At 43.2% G+C, this 21,590-nt stretch overlaps 1 protein-coding gene across 1 annotated transcript; it reads right to left on the bottom strand.

The window, feature by feature from the left end:
• Nucleotides 1–6: 6 nt before the first annotated feature.
• Nucleotides 7–20,130, bottom strand: MYO19 (myosin XIX). The gene is made up of 24 exons (XM_075719688.1): nucleotides 20,118–20,130; nucleotides 17,944–18,088; nucleotides 17,022–17,170; nucleotides 16,676–16,789; nucleotides 15,766–15,898; nucleotides 15,479–15,548; nucleotides 15,017–15,119; nucleotides 14,708–14,804; nucleotides 14,143–14,219; nucleotides 13,670–13,760; nucleotides 12,456–12,627; nucleotides 12,041–12,114; nucleotides 11,826–11,947; nucleotides 9,951–10,064; nucleotides 9,387–9,563; nucleotides 8,348–8,494; nucleotides 7,773–7,880; nucleotides 6,796–6,866; nucleotides 5,722–5,831; nucleotides 3,680–3,843; nucleotides 2,851–2,980; nucleotides 2,579–2,664; nucleotides 1,914–2,219; nucleotides 7–936 (listed from the first exon to the last, which is right to left on the bottom strand). Exons 1-24 carry the CDS (start codon nucleotides 20,127–20,129, stop codon nucleotides 808–810), a joined length of 2,901 nt encoding a protein of 966 aa, XP_075575803.1. The 5' UTR covers nucleotide 20,130; the 3' UTR covers nucleotides 7–807.
• Between the last annotated feature and the right edge of the window lie 1,460 nt (nucleotides 20,131–21,590).

The following is a 21,590-nucleotide window of genomic DNA, read 5'->3' as shown; positions in this document are numbered from 1 at the left end:
ACGTTGCTTCCCAATAACATTAAATATATTTGCATTTATTTTAACCCACAAACTAATCTGAAACGCTTTTGTTGACTAAATGTTGTTGCGGATGGTCAGGCATCTTTACAAGGTATTTAACAGTTTATTTAAAAGTGGCATACACAGAAGAGCTGAACATTTTCAAGACCCGCCTGAGCAACAAAGAGATGTTTTAGAGCGCTTCTGAGGAGAGCCGTGGCCCCTTGGCAGAGGTAATGCTGTTGACTAGGTAGTGCTAGAAATGCGTGGCATTGTGAGAGTACGTATGTTTTGGTCCTATAGATAAAAAGCAAGAGTCCAGTCTCGCTTTTCCCTGAGACATCTGCCGATAGTGTTACAGTTGACTGCTGCTCGCTTCCTCAGTCCGAGTCAGAAGTGCTGTGATGTTACTGAACGCTCGCGGTCAGTCAGGATAGTTGGAGTTGTGCCTCCATACGAGAATCCAGCATGCATCAGAAGTGTTTGCCTTATTTGCTCTCATTGCCAGCCTCTTGCTTCTCCCAGGTAGTGCCAGAAGTGTTCAGTTCAAGTGTATATTGCTTGAAGCACTTGATCTATTTTAATTATGTTGAGTGTTCTCATAGTACTGATAGTTCCTCTAATATGTGCGTGTGTGCGAGAGGAGGAATGCCCCCCATGTGTTCTAAATTTGAAGTATATTATACGTACGATGCATCAATATAGAAAGCTTTGAGGTAGCAGCAGATATGAATGTTGAGTAATTTGAAAGCAGCAGCTTGCAGACAGTCCTTCCCTGAAGGAAAAAGTACAGTATATGCAGGTGGCCTATGTCGGAAGGAGTTTTTTTCTGTCCAATAAAATCTGGTTAAATCCAGTGATGGAATAGGCATCCCTGTGGGGGCTGACGTTTGCATACTGCAGGGGAGACTTCTTACAGTGAAACTTGATAGAGCCCTAGAAGAAAAAGAAGTGGAGAGGTCAGTTGATGTTTCTGCCAGACTTTGAGCTAATTTTGCTATTCAAAGTACGTAGTGCTTTAGTACATAAGCAACTAGTGAGTATGAATAAGGATAGAGGAAGACCTCTAAAGGGGTCCTAGTACAAATGGATTTAAGAGAAATGATTGCTACAAAGAGTACTAATACCATAATTTGAACTGAAATGAGTGTAAACTCTGAAGATTTGAGTATTTAGGCAGTACTGAACTTGGTACTGCTTCTTCCTACTTGTAGTAACTGACCAGGCACAGGTTACATTCTTGCACATGTAATTTTATGCAACCTCAAAAACGTATCGACAAAAAACCCCACACACAGGCACAAGGTGATGTGTAACCGGAGCGCAATTTCTGAGAGAAGCCGGTGTGTGTGTGGCTTGTTTGTAGTAAATGGTATCCAAGACCGTTCTGCATGTGCGTAGGAGATGAAGTACTTGAGGGCTGCTCCCTGCTTTCTACCCTGCAAATCCTCTGTGCGAATTAGTCTGTGCAGTTGAATGCACAGTGAAGTTAATACAGAATTATGGGGATGTTACTAATACACCCAGTGGTTTTTCCCCACGTGGATGCTTTTTCATGTGTTCACCTGTTGAGCAACTTGAATCCCCTAAGCAGAAAAAATACGTAGTACCTAATAGCAGAGCCCATGTTAGAGTCCTCTGCTCTCCATTTCTGAAGCAGAGCTTTGATCAGTTGGTTCCTATGACAGAGATGAACACGAGTTTTCACGCTTAGTTCAAAGTCTCAGCTCAGCCCTGTGTCTAGCTTGACCTATTGATGTCAGAGTCATCCCTGCATATCTAAGCCAGTGGAAAAAGGAAGACTGGAGCTTTGAGAGCAGACTCATAGTTGCTCTGCTCGACAGCAGAGTTCAGGTCCCTGAACCCATGGCAGCTTAATTGTGCTGCTGACTGGAGCGCGGGAGGTTTGTTACCTGTGGGAGGGCTCTAATGGAGGTGATGCCACAGCCAAAGAAACAGCTTTCCGCCTTGTAGCAGTCGCTCTCCTGAAGTACTTTGAGGCATGGCAGCAGGGACAGGTCTCGCCGAAGTCCCGTCACAGTGACAGGTGCAGCAGCCAGGACAAGGCCAAGAGGCCAGAACTGAATTATCGCGTGCGGAGGCCAAGTCGTTTCCAAAGAGCAAGGTGGTTTGGCTGAGATCACCGTCGCTCCAGGAACTGAGAACGCTTTTTCTTCGCCCTCATCCAATTCTGCTGCTGCCAACGCAGCCATTTTTGCCTGATGAAGAGATGCAGAACAATATTCTTGAAAAAGATTCTCAAATATCTTGAACAAAATTTCAAACTGCAAAACTAAGAGTCTAAAAAAGAGGGCATCTTAAAGGATAGGACACCCCTTGGAACGCTTTCCTATTTTATGAAGGTAAGGAAGGAGCTCGTTCTGCAGTCTCTACGCTGCCACCTTGTAGAAGCAGCTGTGCAAGACTGGCATCCATCTTCTCTTCAGCTTGAGAAGAGTTTTCTGGAAAATTCACAGTATTGGTTTTGTACAGTTACTCAACAGAGGTAGATTCTTTCTTGAACACTAAAAAGCCTCAGTCACCCAATTTCTGTGCTTTCGTATACCAACGTACTTACTTTCCATTTCCTCCAGCCACGCTTAATAATGTTAGCAGCCCTGCGCATCCTTTGGAAGCGATTCTTGGCTAACCAGGAACGAATAGCTGAAGATTTAATTAAAAGAAGTCTGAGTACAAAGAATCTCAGAAGCTCTTGCATACAATATAAGGGAGATGGCACTTAAGCTTTCTCCATGTTCAGTTAACATAACCACTCCTGCCATGTTAGACATCCAGTGTAACTGGAAATGGTACCTGTGAATGTTATGTTCAGCCACCCCCTTAAATTACCTGCTTGGATGACAGTTGCAGACCGTCTCGCCTTCGCTAGTTTCTTCTGTTTAAATCTTCTCCAGCAACACTGAATGCAAAATGCTTTCTCATTTAACACCTCTGCTCTTCTAGCTTCAAGTTGCTCCAGCTGCATTGGGGATACGAGCCTGCAGTTAATACTCGGGGCCGGAGTTGTGTTCACAGCTCTTCCCTAGTCTACGGTCTCTTGGTGTTCGTCAGAAAACCACATGCACATTTCAGTGTCCTAAGACCGCTGGGTTAGGTTTTAGAAGTGAGAGCACTTCATCAGTGCTTATTGGATGATGTGTAAAATGAAAATGTTAAGTATCTGAGGGGGGGAAAAGAGCGTTGCGGGGGGAAGAAGTGGACACTCCCAAAGTCGCAGTATCGGCTGGCTTAAAACTCGCTCCATTAGAGGGGGTTCTTTCATGGCTGTGTCCTCCACTATGCAAGCTTTGCAAAAGCGCCTTTTGTCTCCTTCATCTCTTTCACAAAGCAGCTGCTCAGGCCCGTCAGAGTAGCCACGTCTGTCAGCTGAAGCCAAGGAGAGCTGTAATCTTTACTGGAACTGGGAGGATGCTGACAACGCTCGACACAAGTGCAGCTCCTTGTCTAGGAGCAGCAAGGACACCATTAAACAAAGTGCTTCTGATAGTTGGATTCTGATGGATGTTTGATTTAGTTTAATAGTTTGAAGGCAAATGCCAAATTCTGGTCACACTGGCATTAGCAGGGGCATTGCCTAAACCATGATGATAACCTGTGCCAGAATCCCCATTATGCAAGTACACTCCAGAGCTGTTGGCCAAGGAAATAGCACTCTTACCACAGAATTAGCCATAAATACTTTGGTTTTGCCGCAGTACACTGAAGTGTTTTCTGCTCTGTTCCCTGTTTGCTCAGCGGTAGTTTGTACTGGAACAACATTCTGAAGGATCTCAAAAACAACAGAACACGATGCTTTGTCATCATCCACCACTGGAGTCTTGTCTGCAAATGGAGAAAAAAAAAGAGAAGGTGTCACAAAACTTGGAAATCAGGAGCAAGTGATTGTCTTTACACTGAGACTTCTTGACCATGCAGGATAGGGAGACCTACGGCAGGAGGGGAGGAGGTGATGGCTGAGACATTGCTAGGTCTAGCTGTGTTTAAGGGAAAAATGTGACAGCATAGATTTTGCCGTGTGCTAAAAACCAGAAAGCCAGCGTGATGTGTTTTAACTAGGATGTAGTTTGGGTGCTGTCTTATCACCTCTATTGTAACCTAGGTGTTGGTAACAAACGTCATTTTGGGTCAATCTAGGCAGTGAAGCAGACATACGGAGGGCTCAGCTGTTCTCACATTGTTTAACGCATCCTACATGGAAACATAGAAAGCGACAGCAACGCAATTGAGAATAGATTTGAGCAGCTCAGCCCTAAGAAAATTGATGAAATACCCAAAACTCAAAGCTGTTGGGAACAAAGAACAAAAAGCAAGGAATTACGACTCGTAGCCTTAATCTACTGAAAGATGCAGGAACAGAAAACAAATTTACGCAATTCTACGGCTTTCACAGGGCATCAGAAGCAGCTACAGGGACATGTACTAAGCAGGAGTTTATTGCAGCAATAAGAGGTTATTAAAACCACTTCTGGGACATAGTACGCAATTTTTTACATTATGAGACAAACAGGTTAGCCAGACTAATCTATTTGGAAATAGAGGTAGACTTAATTCAGACCTGTCCTTGAAAGAGATTGTGGTGTTCAAGGCAATGCTGCATGAGTTTCTGTATGCCCAGTGCCGGAACTTGATGATCTTTGTATCTTTCCATCCTGGATACTGTTTGCTTTTCTGCTATAAATATTTCTAAGGAGATGAGAGCATTTTAAGGTACTGAAAACAAATACAAGCAATTCTTGCTTGCAGGAAGACATCTGGTGACTATGATGGCGTTCATGGGGCTGGGCTGATAAGGGAACCAAAAGCTTATACCCGTGTTTAGGAAATTGTTTTGCTTTGTTTGCAGCTTATTGCCTGCTAAAGATAAATAGGGCTAGTAACCTATCACAGTGAGGCACTTCAGCTAATGGCTTTGTAATTGAGGGAGAAAGATATGGTGTGTAAGTAATTTTCCAGCCTGTATTTCGTTACTTCATTCCATTTCCGCAAGGTGAATGGATTTCCACCCGTTTTACTTATCTGACATACTGGTCCTGCTTCCCACATCTGCTCATTAGTGAACAGACCCATTGGGTGAAGATGGGATTAATCTGGGAGAGAGAAGGGGGTTGCAGTAACTTTCAATGTTAAATGTAAGCACCTGATGAGCTTCTTTCAGGGGTTCATACCAAAGATGTTACCTTGTAGACTGGATTGTGTTTTTTAAAGGCCGTCCTCGCTCTTGCTTAGAAAAAAGAATTGCATACAGAAGTTTGCAAAAGGTAGAAGAAGCGGCAGAATCCAGGTAAGCTAGAAGGTCAGTGTGTTTGGCAAGAAAACAAGGTGGGAAGAAAAAAAAGAAAGGAAGGAGAAGGAATATAAGCAAAAAGGTAAATGGTTTTCAGGTCTACTCAAGAACCAACTCTAAATCAAATTATATCGGGGGGAGGAACCCCAAACACCAACGTAACTGTAATTGTTCTGCCCAAGAGGAGCACAGAAAAACAACAGTAAGGTGAAAGGTTTGCAGACTTTGAAATTAAAAGAGCCTGCTGTAAACGTCAGGCAAATTAGAAACTCAGGATGGTGGTAGATTAGAAAAATATTTTGGGAATAGTGGTGTCCCTAGTGCTGAATACAGTAATTGCATCTGATCTATGCGATACCAAATTGGTGCAGGGATAATTTGACTTGATAGCAGAGGAATTACCTAGAGAAACATACCTTTTTTCTTGGCAGTATGACTGTTGCTTTTAACACCCACTCTGTTTTTATTGGACCCACATGATTTTCTCAGTATTTCATAGCGCTCAGTGAAACTTTGGAAAGGGATCCTGATAGACAAACGTACAGTTAATTCTAGGCAAGTATCATTTACTGTATGGTAAATAACCTGTCCTTCGAGGGGGAAAAATTGCAGAATGGCTTTAAAGATCCAGTGCGTAGAATGCAAATAGACTGATGCCTATGTAGTCCCCAACATGCAAGAAAGTACAGACTTTCTGAAGAAATTCAGGAGACTGCCTATTGCCCAGTAACAGACAGTGACTTTTGCCTGTAACAAAGACTGGGCAGGAATTGTGCTTGTTTGTGATAACGGTGAGCTTCACCCCATCAATACTGAGCTGTCAAAAATGTGACTAGCTCAGGCCTTGTTCCCTCCAGCCTCTAAAGGTGGTCAAGAAAGCCCAGCAGGGTGACTGGCTGCGATGAGATGCTCGACTTTGAGGTGACTACACTTAGATGAATGCCACTTACAATTTAATTGTAATTGCTGAAAATGTTACTGTGAAGCCACACTCAATTAGAAAGTTTTAGTACATGATAGTCCACATCAAAACATCTCTTCCCCAGCTTCTCCGACTGGAAAGGTGCAGTGAGCTCTTACACCAGGGGTGTGTTACAGACTCATCTGGACTTTGTCACTATTTGGTATATTTTTAAGAATCCCATTGTCTTGAACACAAGTTGCGCTAGCACTGCTGCTTGTGCTGTTACTGCGCTTTTGGACTTGCTGAACAAGCAGAATTTCATTACCCAAAACACAGAGCAACACTCCAGATTTGTGACAGGTATTTTTGTCTCCAAAATGTGAAAGAGAGGTGTTCAAATAAGCTTAAAAGCAAGCAGTGAGCAGAACTCTTCAGATAGCTTTGAAACAATCGGTAGTTTTGTGGTCTGAAACAGACCGCAAAATATTTGGATTTTCTGCTTATGAGCTCTTCTGAATAACTAATATGCCACTAATTGCTATAGAAATGGATTATGGAAGATGTTGCTCAAGAAGTTCAGACTTACCTAATAGGGAAGCCTGCTGCGCTGATGGCGATGGCTTCGACTATTCCACATGCCTGAAGCTGGCTGAGAACCTGAGGCATAAATTGAGATGGTTTAGGTAACCAGTGTGGAAGCTGCTGCTAAGGTCTGCACAGGGCATGCTCGACCCAAGCCACGTGCAGCCCGGCTCCGCAATTGCGCCAGAGCTCTCCTGCTGCGCGCCACCACGCCGGCAGCTGGGGAGCGAGCGGAGAGGGCGGAGAAGGGGATTATGCAGCCAGCGAGCTACTGCTTTGAGTAACACCCAGAGTAGGTCAAGGCAGTGCTAACACAGAGGGACAGGCCTCGTGTGCCCTCTCTTGCGTTATCCATGCACCCTGCGCTGACCAAATGCAGCAGAATATGAAAAGCCAGTGTTGGTATTTTAATACTGCTTACATGCAATCGGCAAATTCTCCGAGTGTTTAAAATTAATGCAGTGCTACTCCAGCTGCTTGTTTTTACGTAAGATGAAGTTCTCTCGTTATAGCTTTAGCATCTGCTGCTCTGCTTCCAATGACATGCTTGTTGGCTGATCTCATCTAACTTGCGAGATTCCAGGAGTAAGCACAGCTTCGTTGTGGACATTCACCATGAAGATATCTGTGTGACCAGGACTGCTGAGCTGTCACATCACCTTTATCTATTTTGAGGGCTGTGATGGTAGCACCCCAAATAACCCAGGAGCGCTCTGGTAAGAGAAATTCTCGTACAGCAACAATAAGTTGCATCGGAAAGAGCTGCTATGCATACTAACTCCATTTTAGACAGGCATCATCAGTGATTCTGAGAGGATGTTTATCTTGGAAGCTCCAAAGGAGAAAACGCTATTTCAAAATGTGCTGTGAAAAGAGCTTTGCAAGTAACTCAACAACGTAAGAGAGCCAAGGCAAAGCCCTGCACAATGTCTCCAGGAAGCTTCTCATTGACTCAGTGAGGAAAGGCTTTTGAAAAGTTACCTCTTGTCTTTTAAAAGTCATTGCCTTGCAGTCAGCGTTAGGCTTGATGCATCGGATGTAATGCGGTGTGGTACTATTCAAAATCTGCATGAGATGTTCGAGGGAACCCTGTGGAAAACAAATACAGATTTAATTAGGGACTCCTCCTCCACAGGTAGTTTAGCTAATCAGTGGTCTTCTATAAAAACAATGAAGCCATTTTTTTGCCAGGATAGCTTTAGAGATTCAGTATTAGCAGAGCTCTTCTATAAGGACAGCTTGAGAAAAAAATCCACTTATGGGTGCTTTTGTAGAATTGTTAATGGTAAATTCAGAAAGTTTCCAAAATTATAGCAGGGCCATCAGCGGAAGCTGACCCCTCAAGAGGAACAGGTAGGAAGAAACCTCACAAAGGCAGATGCCCAACTGTTAAAGGTAAAATCGGAGCAAGCTAAAATCCAGAGAATCTCAGGAGTCTGAAGCTATTTCTGTTTTACAGCTGTTTAATAACATTTACTGATCTTGGTCCAGCTATACTGTTTTCTCATCTAGTTATGAAGATGGCGGTAGAAAGCAGAAACTTGAATAGGCTGTACCTTGAACTTCGACACCACTGTAACAACAGCTGCTCTATTCTGGGTTTTGATGTTATTTTGGTTCCTTTCTGTCACAGGAAATAATTTTTGAAGCAAAGGATCCTTAGAATTCTGCAAAACGTGGACCAGCTCTGGTGGAATGGGGTCCTGCAAACACAAACATGACTCATTAGTATTTGGACTTAGGCAGAAACCTGCCACCTTTGAAAATGACTAAAAATTCCACACATATAGATGGAATAGTATTTCTGATGCCAACTGGGATTTAACCACAGCTACAGTTTCAAATCTGACTACATTCATTCATAGTCAGATTCAGGAACAGAAAACATTTGGCTGAACGTTTAGCAAATCTAGTCTGCTCCTAACATTGTTCTCGTTATACAACTTAGTGAGCTAGAAGTCTCAGGACTAGTTCAATCCCTGTAGGACAGTCTGCAGCAGATATTAGAAAGTCTTCCTTTTAATTAAGAGGTGGAATTTTATTGCATCAGCTAATGCCAATTGCCGTAATTGCTGGTGATGTCAGAACAGACAAGGGACCCTCGTATCTGCAGACTTTTGCACTTATTCCCTGATGGCACAACGAGGCCAAAACTTGAGTTTCCTGGTACTTTCAGAACTTTCAGTAGTCAAGTCTGTGCTCTTGTTTCTCATAAACTTAGCTGAATTTTGGGGGGAAATGAAGCGCTATATTTATGGTTATAGAAATGCCCTGATGCCATTAACACTTCTGCATTGTCTCAGGAACGGAAAAAGCCCTGATTTTGGTGATACACGATCCACTTAATCCTCAGCTGAAAGGTCTGCTAACAAAGCATTTGCTTGTGCCAGTGATGATTCACTGAAAATCAGACCAAGAACACTACCCAGTTTTACATAGCCTGAAGGATTTCTTTGGAGCAAGGTATGTATATCCAGTAAGCATCGCTAAATATACTTGTTAGTGGTGTTTTGATTTAAATTGCTTTTGGTCTGTAAGATTTTTTTGGTTTTGGTTTTTTTTTTTTTTTAAGCAGCTCTTTCTGAAAACACCTACCTTATTTTTCTCCACCATTGCTGCCAGCTGATAGCAGACTTTGCCAGCATAATGTGAAATAATAAAGTTAGGCTTCTTACTAAACTTGTTTCGACTTAAACATTGATTGTTAGACAAGGCTTTCTCAATCCGAGTTTGAAACAGGTCGGTGTTAGAGGATCTATTCAGACGGCACTCCTGCATAGCAAATGAGACAAAATTGCAGCATCTCTTATTTGTCATAAAGAACTGTCTTTAAAAGCTAAGACGCTTTAAATTAAAATCAAAGCCATTTTACTTTTAGAGTTGCTTTGAGTATGCAAGCCCTAAAATACGGGGGCAGGGGGGGAACAAAAAAAATGTAATTAAGGCTTCATATTTGAATCAGAACATCCAGAATCAGAGAAATAAAGACAACTCAGAATAGGAAGAAGCAGTGTCGTGATTGTTCTGAAAAATAAGCTCTGCAGAAGTTGTATAGCTGACAAGTTTCCTACTAATTTAGTGTTCATGTTTTCTTTGGTGGCATGGGATGGAAGGCAGGCAACTAGGCCAAAAGCATTAGGGGTTTAGATCCATGCTTACCTCATTCAGCAAAGAAAAAATGCTGAGAGGATTGCCCTCTATCAGATCAAGGCAGTTCTGGTTATCCTGGTAGTTTATGAAAGACCACTGTAGGCCCTCAGCTGCGTATTCTTCCTGAAGTGAGAGAGAAACCAGTTATTCTGCAGCAGAGGGCACCAGAGCTCAAACAACTGTAGGGCTTTTTGCAGTTTGATGCAGTTACTGTTTAACAAGTTAATCTCAGACTCAGCCTGCTCATCCAAAGCTCAGCTCATGTTCAGTAGCAATCCTGAGGGGAAAAAAAAAACCCAAACAAACGAGGATATGCTACCCCAGGTAGCTTTTGAGTACATAGCAGCAGATCCTGCTGGAACAATTTGTTTAAGTATTTGGGAACCTCGCAGATTTATCAGAGAAAGCTGCAAAGCTGCTTTACAGAATAAACAGAGGCTACAGTCACACTAAGCCTCTCCTGGCTGTACTGAGTTTTGCCCTGAAGGGCAAGGAACGCACAGAACTCTCTCCTTAGATTGGGACATAGCCCTAAACCAACCATTGTGTGCCAGACTTTACTAACTGGGCTCCATTTAAAACAAAGCCTGATCCAAAAGGAAGTGGAGAAAGATACTGGTTGAAATAATTTGTACTATATTTGTGCTGAATTACAGAACAAACGGTCAGGAGTGTTTAAGAAGCACAAGCTCTGGCCAGTTATTTTAAAAGTCTCCTGCCAAAAGCTTGCTCAGCACAGCCACTAATGGCGTTTAAGTGGTTTGGGACACAGCCAGATCAAGAGAGGTAAGAGGGCAGGCAGTAATTGGGAGGGGTACTATAAACAGAGGTCATGAATCAGTTTCAAGGGAAGTAATTGTGTGCTTGAACTTGGTTTCCATCTTCACTGACCATTAACCCCTGGCATACTGACGAGGACAGGCAGGATAAAAACCACTGGGCATACGAAAGCACAAATTATGGTCCAAGAGATACTTATCTCTTGAATAAATTGATAAAACTATGCCGTGAGGCAGAAGGTACCATCATGTTGGTGCCATAAAGAAAATAATTGCCCAGATTGCAGTTCATGGCAAAGAGCATTGTGGTAATGCATGTGTCACATGGAGGAATTCAACAAGGACTGAAGTACATCTATTAGAGTAGCAGCCCAGGCCTGGCAGGGACTCTGTAGCTTCCAGAACACTCAGATGAGAACTGGAATTAGCAGCGTGTCACCAGTTAGGCAAGTGACTGCAATGTATTTAGCATGGTGCAAATACCTTCTCTACTGTGAAACAACACAACTCATGGACCTCCTCATTCAAAAAATAAAAGCTGATGCGCAGTGTAGTTTTGTCTTTAAAGGTACCAGCGTGACAACTGGGTTTATGAAGCTGTTCTCCTGCAGCAGAAGGCCTCCACCAGGTACCACGTGCTATCGATGTTCAGGTTACCAGGTTCTGTCGGCCTCTCTGCCTTCGCACTAAGCTCAGGTCTAGAAACTCCCCACCCATTTTGGTACTTTATGCTTGATGAAGAGAATTAACATGGTTATAAGCAGCAGCTTCTCAATTTAGGCTACACTTACCTCAAGAATTTAGTTTTAAGTGTTCAGCTCTTTGAGGGAATGTAAACAGTTTTAACAGGCCACAAAGCCAATGGAGCTGTATAACAGGGAACAGACTTCCAGTACCCTAGGAGAGAAAGCTGCCTCATTGCACCAACTGCCCCACGCTCTCCTCTAAAGAAGGTGATTGTTACTCACATCCTACTGATTTCTGTGGCATTACTTACTCAACTGAAGGTTGCAATCTGACCAGAGGCACAGAAATACAATTAAAGAGACAAAAGATGCTGTTTTAAAATTAAGACATTTAACATTTGATCTTAGTGGGGTATTACCTGTTGTGCCTTCAGATAGTGTGCTACGAAGTGCTGCTGCAGTTTCTCATTGGCATAGTTAATACAAAGCTGTTCCAAGTTGTTTTCAGGGAAGGCTTCAAAACCGTAAACATCCAACAAACCTAGAGGGAATATGGGAAGACAGCACACTTGGGTCTAGGAGTAGCTTGAAGGACTTACGGTCACTCAGTTAAACCAGGGTTGGATAACCATACCTATGAAGCTGGTCCACACTGATGGATCTGCATAGATGCTTTCATTTATGACCAAAACGAGCCATTCAAACAATCTGCAGACAATGACAGCTGGGTTAGTTGGAAAGTGCTTGCTTACAACAATCAGAGTAGTGTTCTTTTACTGCTGTTTGTACCAGTATCACATAAGAGAAACAAAAAATCATGACATGCTGCCTGCTGGCATGAAACAGCAGTTCTCTGAAGATCTCTCTGTTAGATACTGCAGCTATGTCAGTATCTACAACTGAATCAAGGGCATGTCGAGCGGGGAAGGGAGGGTTACGCTGTTATTGAGTCCAAGCAGAATGCCAGGGAAAGTAAATCTCTCTGGCCTCCTTATTCCCTCACAAAAGTTATATGGATTAGCACAGCAGCCTGGCCTACGTGTCCTTACTTAGCATAAATCACTTTGGCAAGGCAGTCCCTCCTAGTCTCACATTCGGCTCTGGAGCATGGCTTCTTGAAGACTTGTTGTTGTTTTCCAGCAGTTATTGTTCGAATTCTTAATGATTCCAGTAGTTCCTCGACAGGTATCTTCAGCAAATCTCCAGCAGTCTTCACAAAATCTTGTTCAGGAAAAAAAAAAAAACATTGCCAGGTTATCTGGAGTGTCAAATGAATGCAGCCCCTTTAAAGGTATGGAAGGCCTAGAGACAGTGTAGAAAATGACACTTCCAGGAACTCACCAACTCAAATGTGGGTTTTGGATCTTTTTACCCAAACCTGGGAGAAAGTTTTGCAAGACCAGACTCTTAATTTGGATGTACAGTACCCCTAGAATTTTAGGGACTCTATTTAAAATGAAACAACAATAGCAAAAAAGTCTGAAGTTTGCCACACTGAAGTAGGCATTTTAGAGAGTACTCTCTAGGTATGTCTTTGTTACTTTTTCACCTTTTTTGAGCGGAGATCTCTAAATCCAGAGACAAATCAGAGTCATGACCAGAAAAAAACAGGGATTTTGGGGGTAGTAAGGAAATGTAGAAGAGTGAGTATTTGCTAACGAAGCATTTAAGATCTTGCTAACCTGAGCTGTATGCAAAACTATTTGAATATTAAGTAGTGTGAATTCAGAGCATGTGAAATAATAATAGGAAACGTCACTATTCAAGACAGTGTTTTAGTTCTGAAGGAAAACTAGATCCACAAGCCTCCTAAAGACACGCAGAACAACCTAGGTTCTGTGCTGCCATTTAACAGATTTGCTGTTACTACGTTTTAGTCTTTACCATGAAAACTTCAAAGCTTTCATTTTAAAAGCCCTGCTCTCCACTCTGGGTCAGATTTCTGGAAGTCTTGTGATGTCAGCGTAAGATTACAATCAAGAGCAATAGTTCTGCCAATAATCCTTCTGAAATGACTGTCTAATGTTGCAGTTGCCTTGACCTGTAACGGAAGGATATTATCTCTCAGAGCAGGGGAGCATTAGGTTTTTGTTTGTTCGGTACTTTGAAACCGTGAAGTACCGAAGAAAAACACACTTAAATTTTGGTTTGCCCGTGACCTTGATAGTCTCCTATCAAGCAGGAGAGCATAGTAATCCTTTCCATTAGGCATCTGCACTAAGATAACAAGACTCTCTGGTGCATGGCATGCTCATTGCCTCACCTTTGGTTTTGTCTTCTAGTTCACAAGGCTGAGATTCATCCGCCGGATTAGAGAATTGAACGTTCCCAAGGTGGAGAAGGCCTGACAAGACCTGAAATATAATCAGTCATTGAGTTTGCTGAAACAGAGCTCCCCTCCAAGGCAGTGTCCTCTTAGCCTTCCCTTAGCCATATGAACAGGGCAAGTCAAAACATTTCTGCACAAATAAAAGGCAAGTAGGTTCCAAGCTTCTACGTTAATTCCTAATGCTGCAGTTACTGAAGGAAAACTAAAGTTCACAGGTGCAGGCTATTAGTTAAGATCTAATATTTGGCTGTGCAAACTAATGTGTAGCCGCAGGCCCTCCAGTCATGAGTACCAAAAAACCCCATGCTCTATACATTGATACAGATTTACTTCTGCAGAAATCCCACGCTAAAAAGACATTCCAAACATCACTAGCAGCCTCGTGGTGACCATGCTTTGTACCTGACCTTGAAAATATTGTTCTGCGTGGAGCGGTCAATGCCCAAGTGAAACATTGCATCTCTGGTCACCTCGAAGCAGTCCTCTGAAAAGCCAAACAAGTGCTATTTAAAAGAAAGCCATGCGCACACACACAGGCAAGCAGAACACTCGACACCACGTCCAGTTTAGCTGGAACTGTCAAAGGAGATCAAGGAAGCCAGATGCTCTTTTGGTAAATCCAAGAGTACAAGCTGGAGAACCAAGCCATTGACTTAATACTGACTCTCTGGGGCTCTGAAGTTAGGCAGCAGGTTGCTGAAGCACATCCAAAGACGAGACAGTTTCTAAACATAGCCACAGAGAGATGCAAATTCACTAGGCCAGAAACCGCTGTTTGAAGCCAGGTGAAAACTCCTAATAGTGCAAACTGAAACTTAAAAAGAATCACATTAACACAGGTGGCTTTGCGAAACGCCTGCCGTTGGCTGATCAACCTGGGTCGTGGGATTTAATAGGACAGACACATTTTTGCCTGCCTTCCTTTAAAGTTACAGCCGTTATTAATGGACAGTCTGTGAAACTAATCTTTACCATCTAAGTTTCTTTCAGAATTTGGCAGCCAGCGGTAGTCAGCCCCTTCTGGAAGGTTCCATTCCAGCCTCTCCTCTGCAGTAGCACCTTTTGTGATCTGGAGACAGAAAACAAGGTAACGACTGAATTCTGCCTTCGGTATTTACAGCTCAGAGACAATGAAGAATAATGTACTGGGAGCATGATTTAATTTGGAAGCATGGCAGACAGGAAAACTGTTAAATATTAAAAGTTGCAACTGTGCTAAATCTGGTGATTTCATCCCCACCGTTTGTCAGAAATATCTAGCAAAATTAACTGAAGGCAAACCTGATAAAAAATATGAAAGTTTCTTTCACTGGGGGCCTGATAGGCAACTCTGGTCTTCTCCAAAAGGAAAGTCTGAATGGAAGCACTACTCAGATGGTGAAACCTAGAGGGAAAAAAAAAGGAAAGATTTCGACAAAATCTTCCTCACAGAATCCGATAGGTGTTCCGTTGTTACGATACCGACTGACTATGAATGCTTTGCAGTTCACCTTCAGTTTTGTGCAAGCTTAATGTAATATTTTATTCAGAGTTCTTAACTGCATTTCTGTTTTTCCATTGCTCTCTTTTAGAGATCAGGGTGAAAGCTTGCCAGAAAAAAAAAATAATAATAATGTAAGCTCCCAGCAAACCCAAGTATGTTCTAAAGACAGATAAAATATTCTATGGCAGACTTCAGAAATAGGCTTGTAAAGGTTTAAAGGAGCAAGACAATAGATAAGGTTTTTATACAGTAATTATTACCTGTCTAACTGAAGCTGGATATATTTTCCAAAACGGCTACTGTTGTTATTCCGCAGGGTACATGCATTTCCTGTGAAATTGCCAGTGACAGATATAGAATAATCAGAGTGGTTTTACTCTTCCGTGTGGGACATACAGATGTTAAGGGTGATTTGTACATAGCTCCAGTATTTGAAGAGTTTGTCTTTTAAGGAGAGGACCAAGAGCTAGCTTAGACTTGTGCGTTAACAAAGAAAATTCCCACAGTGGCCGCTACTTCTTTTTGCTGTTAAAAAAGCCCCATTTACCAAATGCTTCCATGACCGGGTTGGAATCCAACACCCTCTTCTCTATCCTTTCCACAGTCTCATTGCCTTTTGGGGAGATAACTGAAGCAGCAACAGAAGCATAGAATTTCATAAGGCAGCGAGATGTCCAGGTCTGCAAGAGAGAGGCTTGACAACAGGTCTTTGTTTTTACCATGTTATTAGTTATGTCAGTGAGTGAAACGGTGCTAGCTTCTGAAAACACAGTATGCAGCTAGCGATGATGCTAGAGAGAGTAATTGTGTCAGGTTTATAGCTCTAGTTCAGTGAGAACTTTTTGTGCATATGCTTACGTGCAACAGGCACACATTTAAATGCTATTGGAGTTGGAGTGCTTTGCTGAATGGCAGTCTTATCAAGATGTAATCATCTGGAAGCTCGGCTAGAATTAACAGCTAGTAGCTTAAGATGAATTGAATATAAATGGACTTTGAGTCATTAACACTCACCAAATAATTTTGTTCTCAGGCTTAAAAATATCCTCAATATCTTGCTGAATAGGGATGGATCATTACAGAAGAGCCTAGGATAGGATCTGAACTATCCCGCTCCTTCTAAGTCTCCACGCAGGGTTTTCCAGCACCCACACTAGCTCCCTAACAGACTAAGCTGGGACATTAACTCAGGTGCAATTCCTGTTGAATGATTCAAATCTAGCCCTCCCAGAAATCACAGATGTCACCTAAAGAGCAGCTATATTTAGCAGAGTCTATCTGACTGCAGCAATCACTTAATGCTTTACACATATTTCAAGAGAGTCTTGCCAGAGCAGACCAGCTATGTGCTCTGTCAGAATTTTTTTCATCTTTGCTTGTTCCCTGAAATACTATGCGCTACAAATCACCAGCAAATTTCAAAACTTAAGAGCAATGTCAGAAAAAAATCTCCTTACCTTCCCAGCACCGCTTTCTCCACTAACAATTATAGACTGGTTTACGGGGTCTAGCTGGCTTTGGACGTTTCTGTAGGTTTGTTCAGCCACTGCAAAGATGTGAGGTTTTAAATCCTGGCAGTAAAAGAGAATATTCATGTTTAAGAGAACAGTAATTACACCGCTCAACAGCAATGGACGGCAAAGGTCTTCTCACATTTATCTGAAAACAGTACTGCTCTTTTAACAGAACTCGCATTTCACTAGAAATGGGTTTTATCCTTTAGGATTATTTGCTCATGTAGATTTTGAAGAACTTGACATCTGGGTTCTGCAGAAGGACAGTTATTTCAAATTTAAGGATTACCTGAGGACGAAGTGTGACATGGTACTCTCTCATAAGCTCAGGTGAATAGAGGTGGGAGACAGGCTGAAATGGATTTAAAGCCACCAGGCTGCAGCCAGCATTTGTATAAAACAAGTTTACTGCGTATCTTGCTTGAAGACATTTCAGAACTGAAAGACACATCTTCTGTTAGCATCTTTTGAAAAGTGTATTTGACTCTTCCTGTTTGTAACAAAAATCTTCAGATATGTTACCTATTAGGTTTAATAGAGAATGAGGTGATCAAGAGAGTGATACAGGTCTAATATACATACCAATGTATTGAAGAGTTGCCCTTATTTTTAAAAATCTTAAGGAACTACTGCTAACCATTCCATTCAATAAATGCTGTGCTTTTATGAGGTTTCACATAGTCCTAGAAAGCAAATCTGTTCATTTGCAGAACGGACAGAGGCAAGAATTCCCCATCTGCACTAGGAACAGACCTTAGCTTCTCTTAACAGGATCATCTTTAAAAGTCAAGTAAGGAATTTACTTTTCAAAACCAATTTCATGGGCATATTTTGAATCTAAGTCAGAGCCTCATTTTCTGATACGTTCATATAAAACCAAACCGCAATCACAAGGTCATGCCGGAGTCCTTCAATAGCATTAACTCTCAGTCACGCCGTGGCTACCTGAACCAACAATGCAACTGTCAGCTCTGCATGCAGAGCTGGATGGGAGATCAGCATGGCTAAATCTACAATAAAAGGGTGTTGACAAAAAATTCAACCAAGCCAAATGTGACCTTCTGAGGCTTTGAATAGGCTTTAACAGGCTTTGAATCTTTAACGACTGTGTTCATGGTACTGTTAATGCGATGAGAACAGTAACTACCATATATTAGTAGCCACCAGGGAAAGTGACTCCTCAGGAGATACTCCCCTGGCTGGCTGCTTACCTGTTGTAGTTGTCACCGGATTAACTTTTGTGAGGTCATCAAAAAGATGCAGTTTCTGTTCGTCACTGAGAAACGCTCTAACTTCTTCTTCAAATGGTTCACTGAGGTCATTCTGGATGATAGAATCTTCTTTTTGGCCGTTTTCCTGGAGAGGATGTCAGATCAGCACCAAAGGCTGAATATAGCTGGACTTTCATAGAATCATAGAATTGTTTAGGTTGGAAAAGACCTTTAAGATCATCCAGTCCAACCATTAACCTAACACGACCAAGTCCACCACTAAACTAATTAAGGGTAGAGTAATAATTCCATGTTTCCTGGCTTGGTGGCTGGATTATTTTTTAATGAAAGTAGAAACTAGGAATTTCGCCTCATCTACTATAGCTCTTCTACTGCTTCCATGTAACAGAAGTTCAGTCTCAGCAGGAGTCAGAACTTAGTATGTTTGAGCTCCTCCCAGTTGCCCTTCCCCGGCATCAGTGGTTCCCATGGGGTGCTCTGTTTTTAGAGCGGCATTATCTAGCCTATGAGAGATGGCAGGCTGACAACACTGTCTGTAAACTGAATTCATCACTGGTAATCCCAGCTGTAACCAAAGGCACTCGGAAAGCATGCGTCCTTAGACTCACACTACCTGGCGCTTGCAATTTTGCAGGTCGTTCAGCACAGGCACACTTACACAGTGTTCTTAACTGGCATATTTCTAAGCCCATGAATGTCATGCGTTCAATGCAAACACTGCCCTGGGCAGAGGGAAGCAGGAAGGACTAGCTGCAGAGGCTAAGGTAGAGCTGAAAGCTATTGTGGTCCAACACAAACGCAGTTTTCCTAGCAGAGACTTTCCTTTTTAGAGCAGAGATTGAGGGCCCCAAGAGTGAAGCTGTGGAGTGCACATATCGCAACCAGGGGAAAGAAATGGTGGCCTTATAGGAGCTGGCCTGCATTAGGTGACAATTTATCCCCTTTGAATCACTTAAAGTATTTAAATCTTAGCCTCTGGGCTTCCCTGTCCTTGACAACATTAGTTGGAAGGACACATTTGTTGTACAAACGTAATGGAAAATTTAGCCAGAAGAGAGATTTCAGGTCCTCTTTGTCATTTCGGCGGGGAAGGAGAGAGGAGCTATAAGGGAAAATGAAGAAGGGAAAAGATGCCAGTCCTGATTTTTGCTTTCAGGATATTTCTTTTCTGTTCTCCTTGACAGAAACTCCTTCAAAGTAACCCTACTCATTTGTATTAAGTAGCATACATCTGCAATTCTTTACAAGTTAACCAAGTCAATGAACAGTATCACCTTGTTTACACAGAAAGAGTGCTAAATTTAGTTAGCAACATTCCCAATACATGAGCTAAGCTCATTAATAAAGGGGAAAATATACCAAAAAACCCCATTAACACATCTCTAAATAAAATAAAGCTACAATAATATACTCATTTAGGAGCATTATTATCTTTTGCAGACAGCATAAGTAGTTAATTTCCAGTAATACGAAATTTTACACAGCAAGGGGAGAAAAAAAAGCTTAGGAGCGCGGTTAAGCATTGCCATCAAAGTGACTTCTGTTATTCTCTTCTGAATGAACGTTAAGAGGCTTGCTGCTTCCGCACAGAACGGACACGCACAATTATGAAATACTCGGCGGACAAGATGAATTTCTGCCAGTCGCCCTTTCTTCCTCTGCCCTCCCATGTGTTTGCTGTATTACGCCCGCACCAGCCAAGTTCTTAAGTCCATTGTGCAGCTGATATTGCAAGACCTGAGGAAGGGTTTATTTTTGCTCGTCTGCACCCCCTCGCTCAGCGTTGCTTCGTTTGAGAGGAGATGGCGAGCACTTAGCCAAAAGAAAAAACAGTATTTGAAAATACAATCACTTCAGACACCTGTACTGCATAGCTCGTACGTCCATTAATTTTACTGAAAAAACACCCTTCAGGATGTGCTTGCTACATGCATTAACACCTGCCCTGTTAAAGCCAATGGCATAACAAAAATCACTACCTGGTGTTAGTAACGCAGCTCGAAACCACACAGTTAATAGGTCCAGTCAATTCATGAAGTAGGGGTGAATGTACATTAGTAGTTACCTAATCTTCACTGCATGGAAACAAGTCAAGAATTCTTTCCCGGCAGTGAAACTTAATTAGCACACACAATTCCTGGTTTTCTGTTTACCTGCTTTGGCATCTTGTCCAGCCCTATGGACAGGAACGCTGGAGAGGACCTTGACTCTAGGGTATGTCATTCAAATCAGACTGAAGAACGCTTAACCAAAAAAAAAAAAAAAAGGTATTTAGAAGTCCAGACATGTCATTCTCCGGAGGGTTCCACAAGCAGAGCCCAAAGGCTTCAGACAGAAGTAGCGATCCCGGTGCAGCCGAAGTAACGCTGGAGCTAGAAAGCCTACCTGCGTTATCAGAGTAATACTCATACATTCTGTTTGCTCCTGCAAATAAAGCTTATTTGGAGGGAATAATGTATCATCTTTCCTTACTGCAGGAATAAAACGCTTTGTTTCTCTGGAATTGATAAAGCCAGGTTTCTTGGCAAGAAATGACAACTTTATTTTTGTGAAATTCCTCCTGTTAGGCCAAATAGGAAAGATCTGTGGGTCTGGCAGCATCCAAGAAGCTACTGCTTTTGGACAAGGAGTGAGTCAGAGAAGTTTTGTATTGCAGCAGAAACAAGATACACTTGCTTGCTGTCCTCTTCCTGTTTCCTCTAAAAATCAGTGGGAGCCAACCCAAGGTGAGTCACGGTCATCCTCTGAATTTCTGGGGTAAACACAGAGATGCCAGTCACACAGCCAGGAAGAATTCTGTCACCTTGGAATCAGAATCATGGAATGGTTTGGGTGGGAAGGGACCTTTAGAGGCCATCCAGCCCAACCCCTGCAGCGAGCAGGGACATCTCCAACTCGACCCGGTTGCTCAGAGCCCCGTCCAAGCTGACCTTGAGCGCTTGCAGGGATGGGGCCCCCACTGCCTCTCTGGGCAACCTGTGCCAGCGCTTCACCACCCGCACTGTAAAAAATGTCTTCCTTATATCCAGTTATCCAGTCTTCCAGCAGCTGAAACTGCTATTGCTTCTGTTCTGCTCTATTCCCTTCCATTCTATCCCATTCCATTCCTACTCTATTCTTACTCCGTCCTTACCTGGCACGAAAACACCACTTAGAGACCCCTTCGATCCACGACCCGAAGCGCAGAGAGCCGCCGCCACACACAACCATCACCAAGACCCTCCCTGCTTCAGCGGGGTTCTGATCCCGCTTTCCGAGCAGAAGCGTTGCGCCCAGCCGCCGGAGGAGTCCTTCCCCGCAGGACACAGGCTGTCAGCTCCCTGCTGCAGCAGCCTCTCCCCACGCCGTTCTCCCGGGCCCCGCGGTCGCTCCCAGCGGGCCCGGGTGTGTGCGCGCCCCCGGCCCAGGCCACAGCAAGGCCGGGCGCTCCCGGGAGGGGTCCCGGGGCCGGCCCCCGGGGAGCGCAGCGGCGGGGAGGCGCGGCCGGTCCCTCCCGGGGGTTAAAGGCGGGCGGGCTGCGGCCAGGGCCCGGCGGCTCCGCTCAGGGCCGGGCCGGGCGGACTCACCGCGGGCCGAGGCGGAGGGGGCAGCGCGGCGCGGCCGCCTCAGGAGGAGGAGGCGGTAGG

This window comes from Pelecanus crispus, chromosome 12, assembly GCF_030463565.1.
Source record: "Pelecanus crispus isolate bPelCri1 chromosome 12, bPelCri1.pri, whole genome shotgun sequence".
Lineage (NCBI taxonomy): Eukaryota > Metazoa > Chordata > Aves > Pelecaniformes > Pelecanidae > Pelecanus > Pelecanus crispus.
The sequence above is the reverse complement of the archived record's forward strand: the minus strand, read 5'-3'. Positions and strand labels throughout refer to the sequence as shown.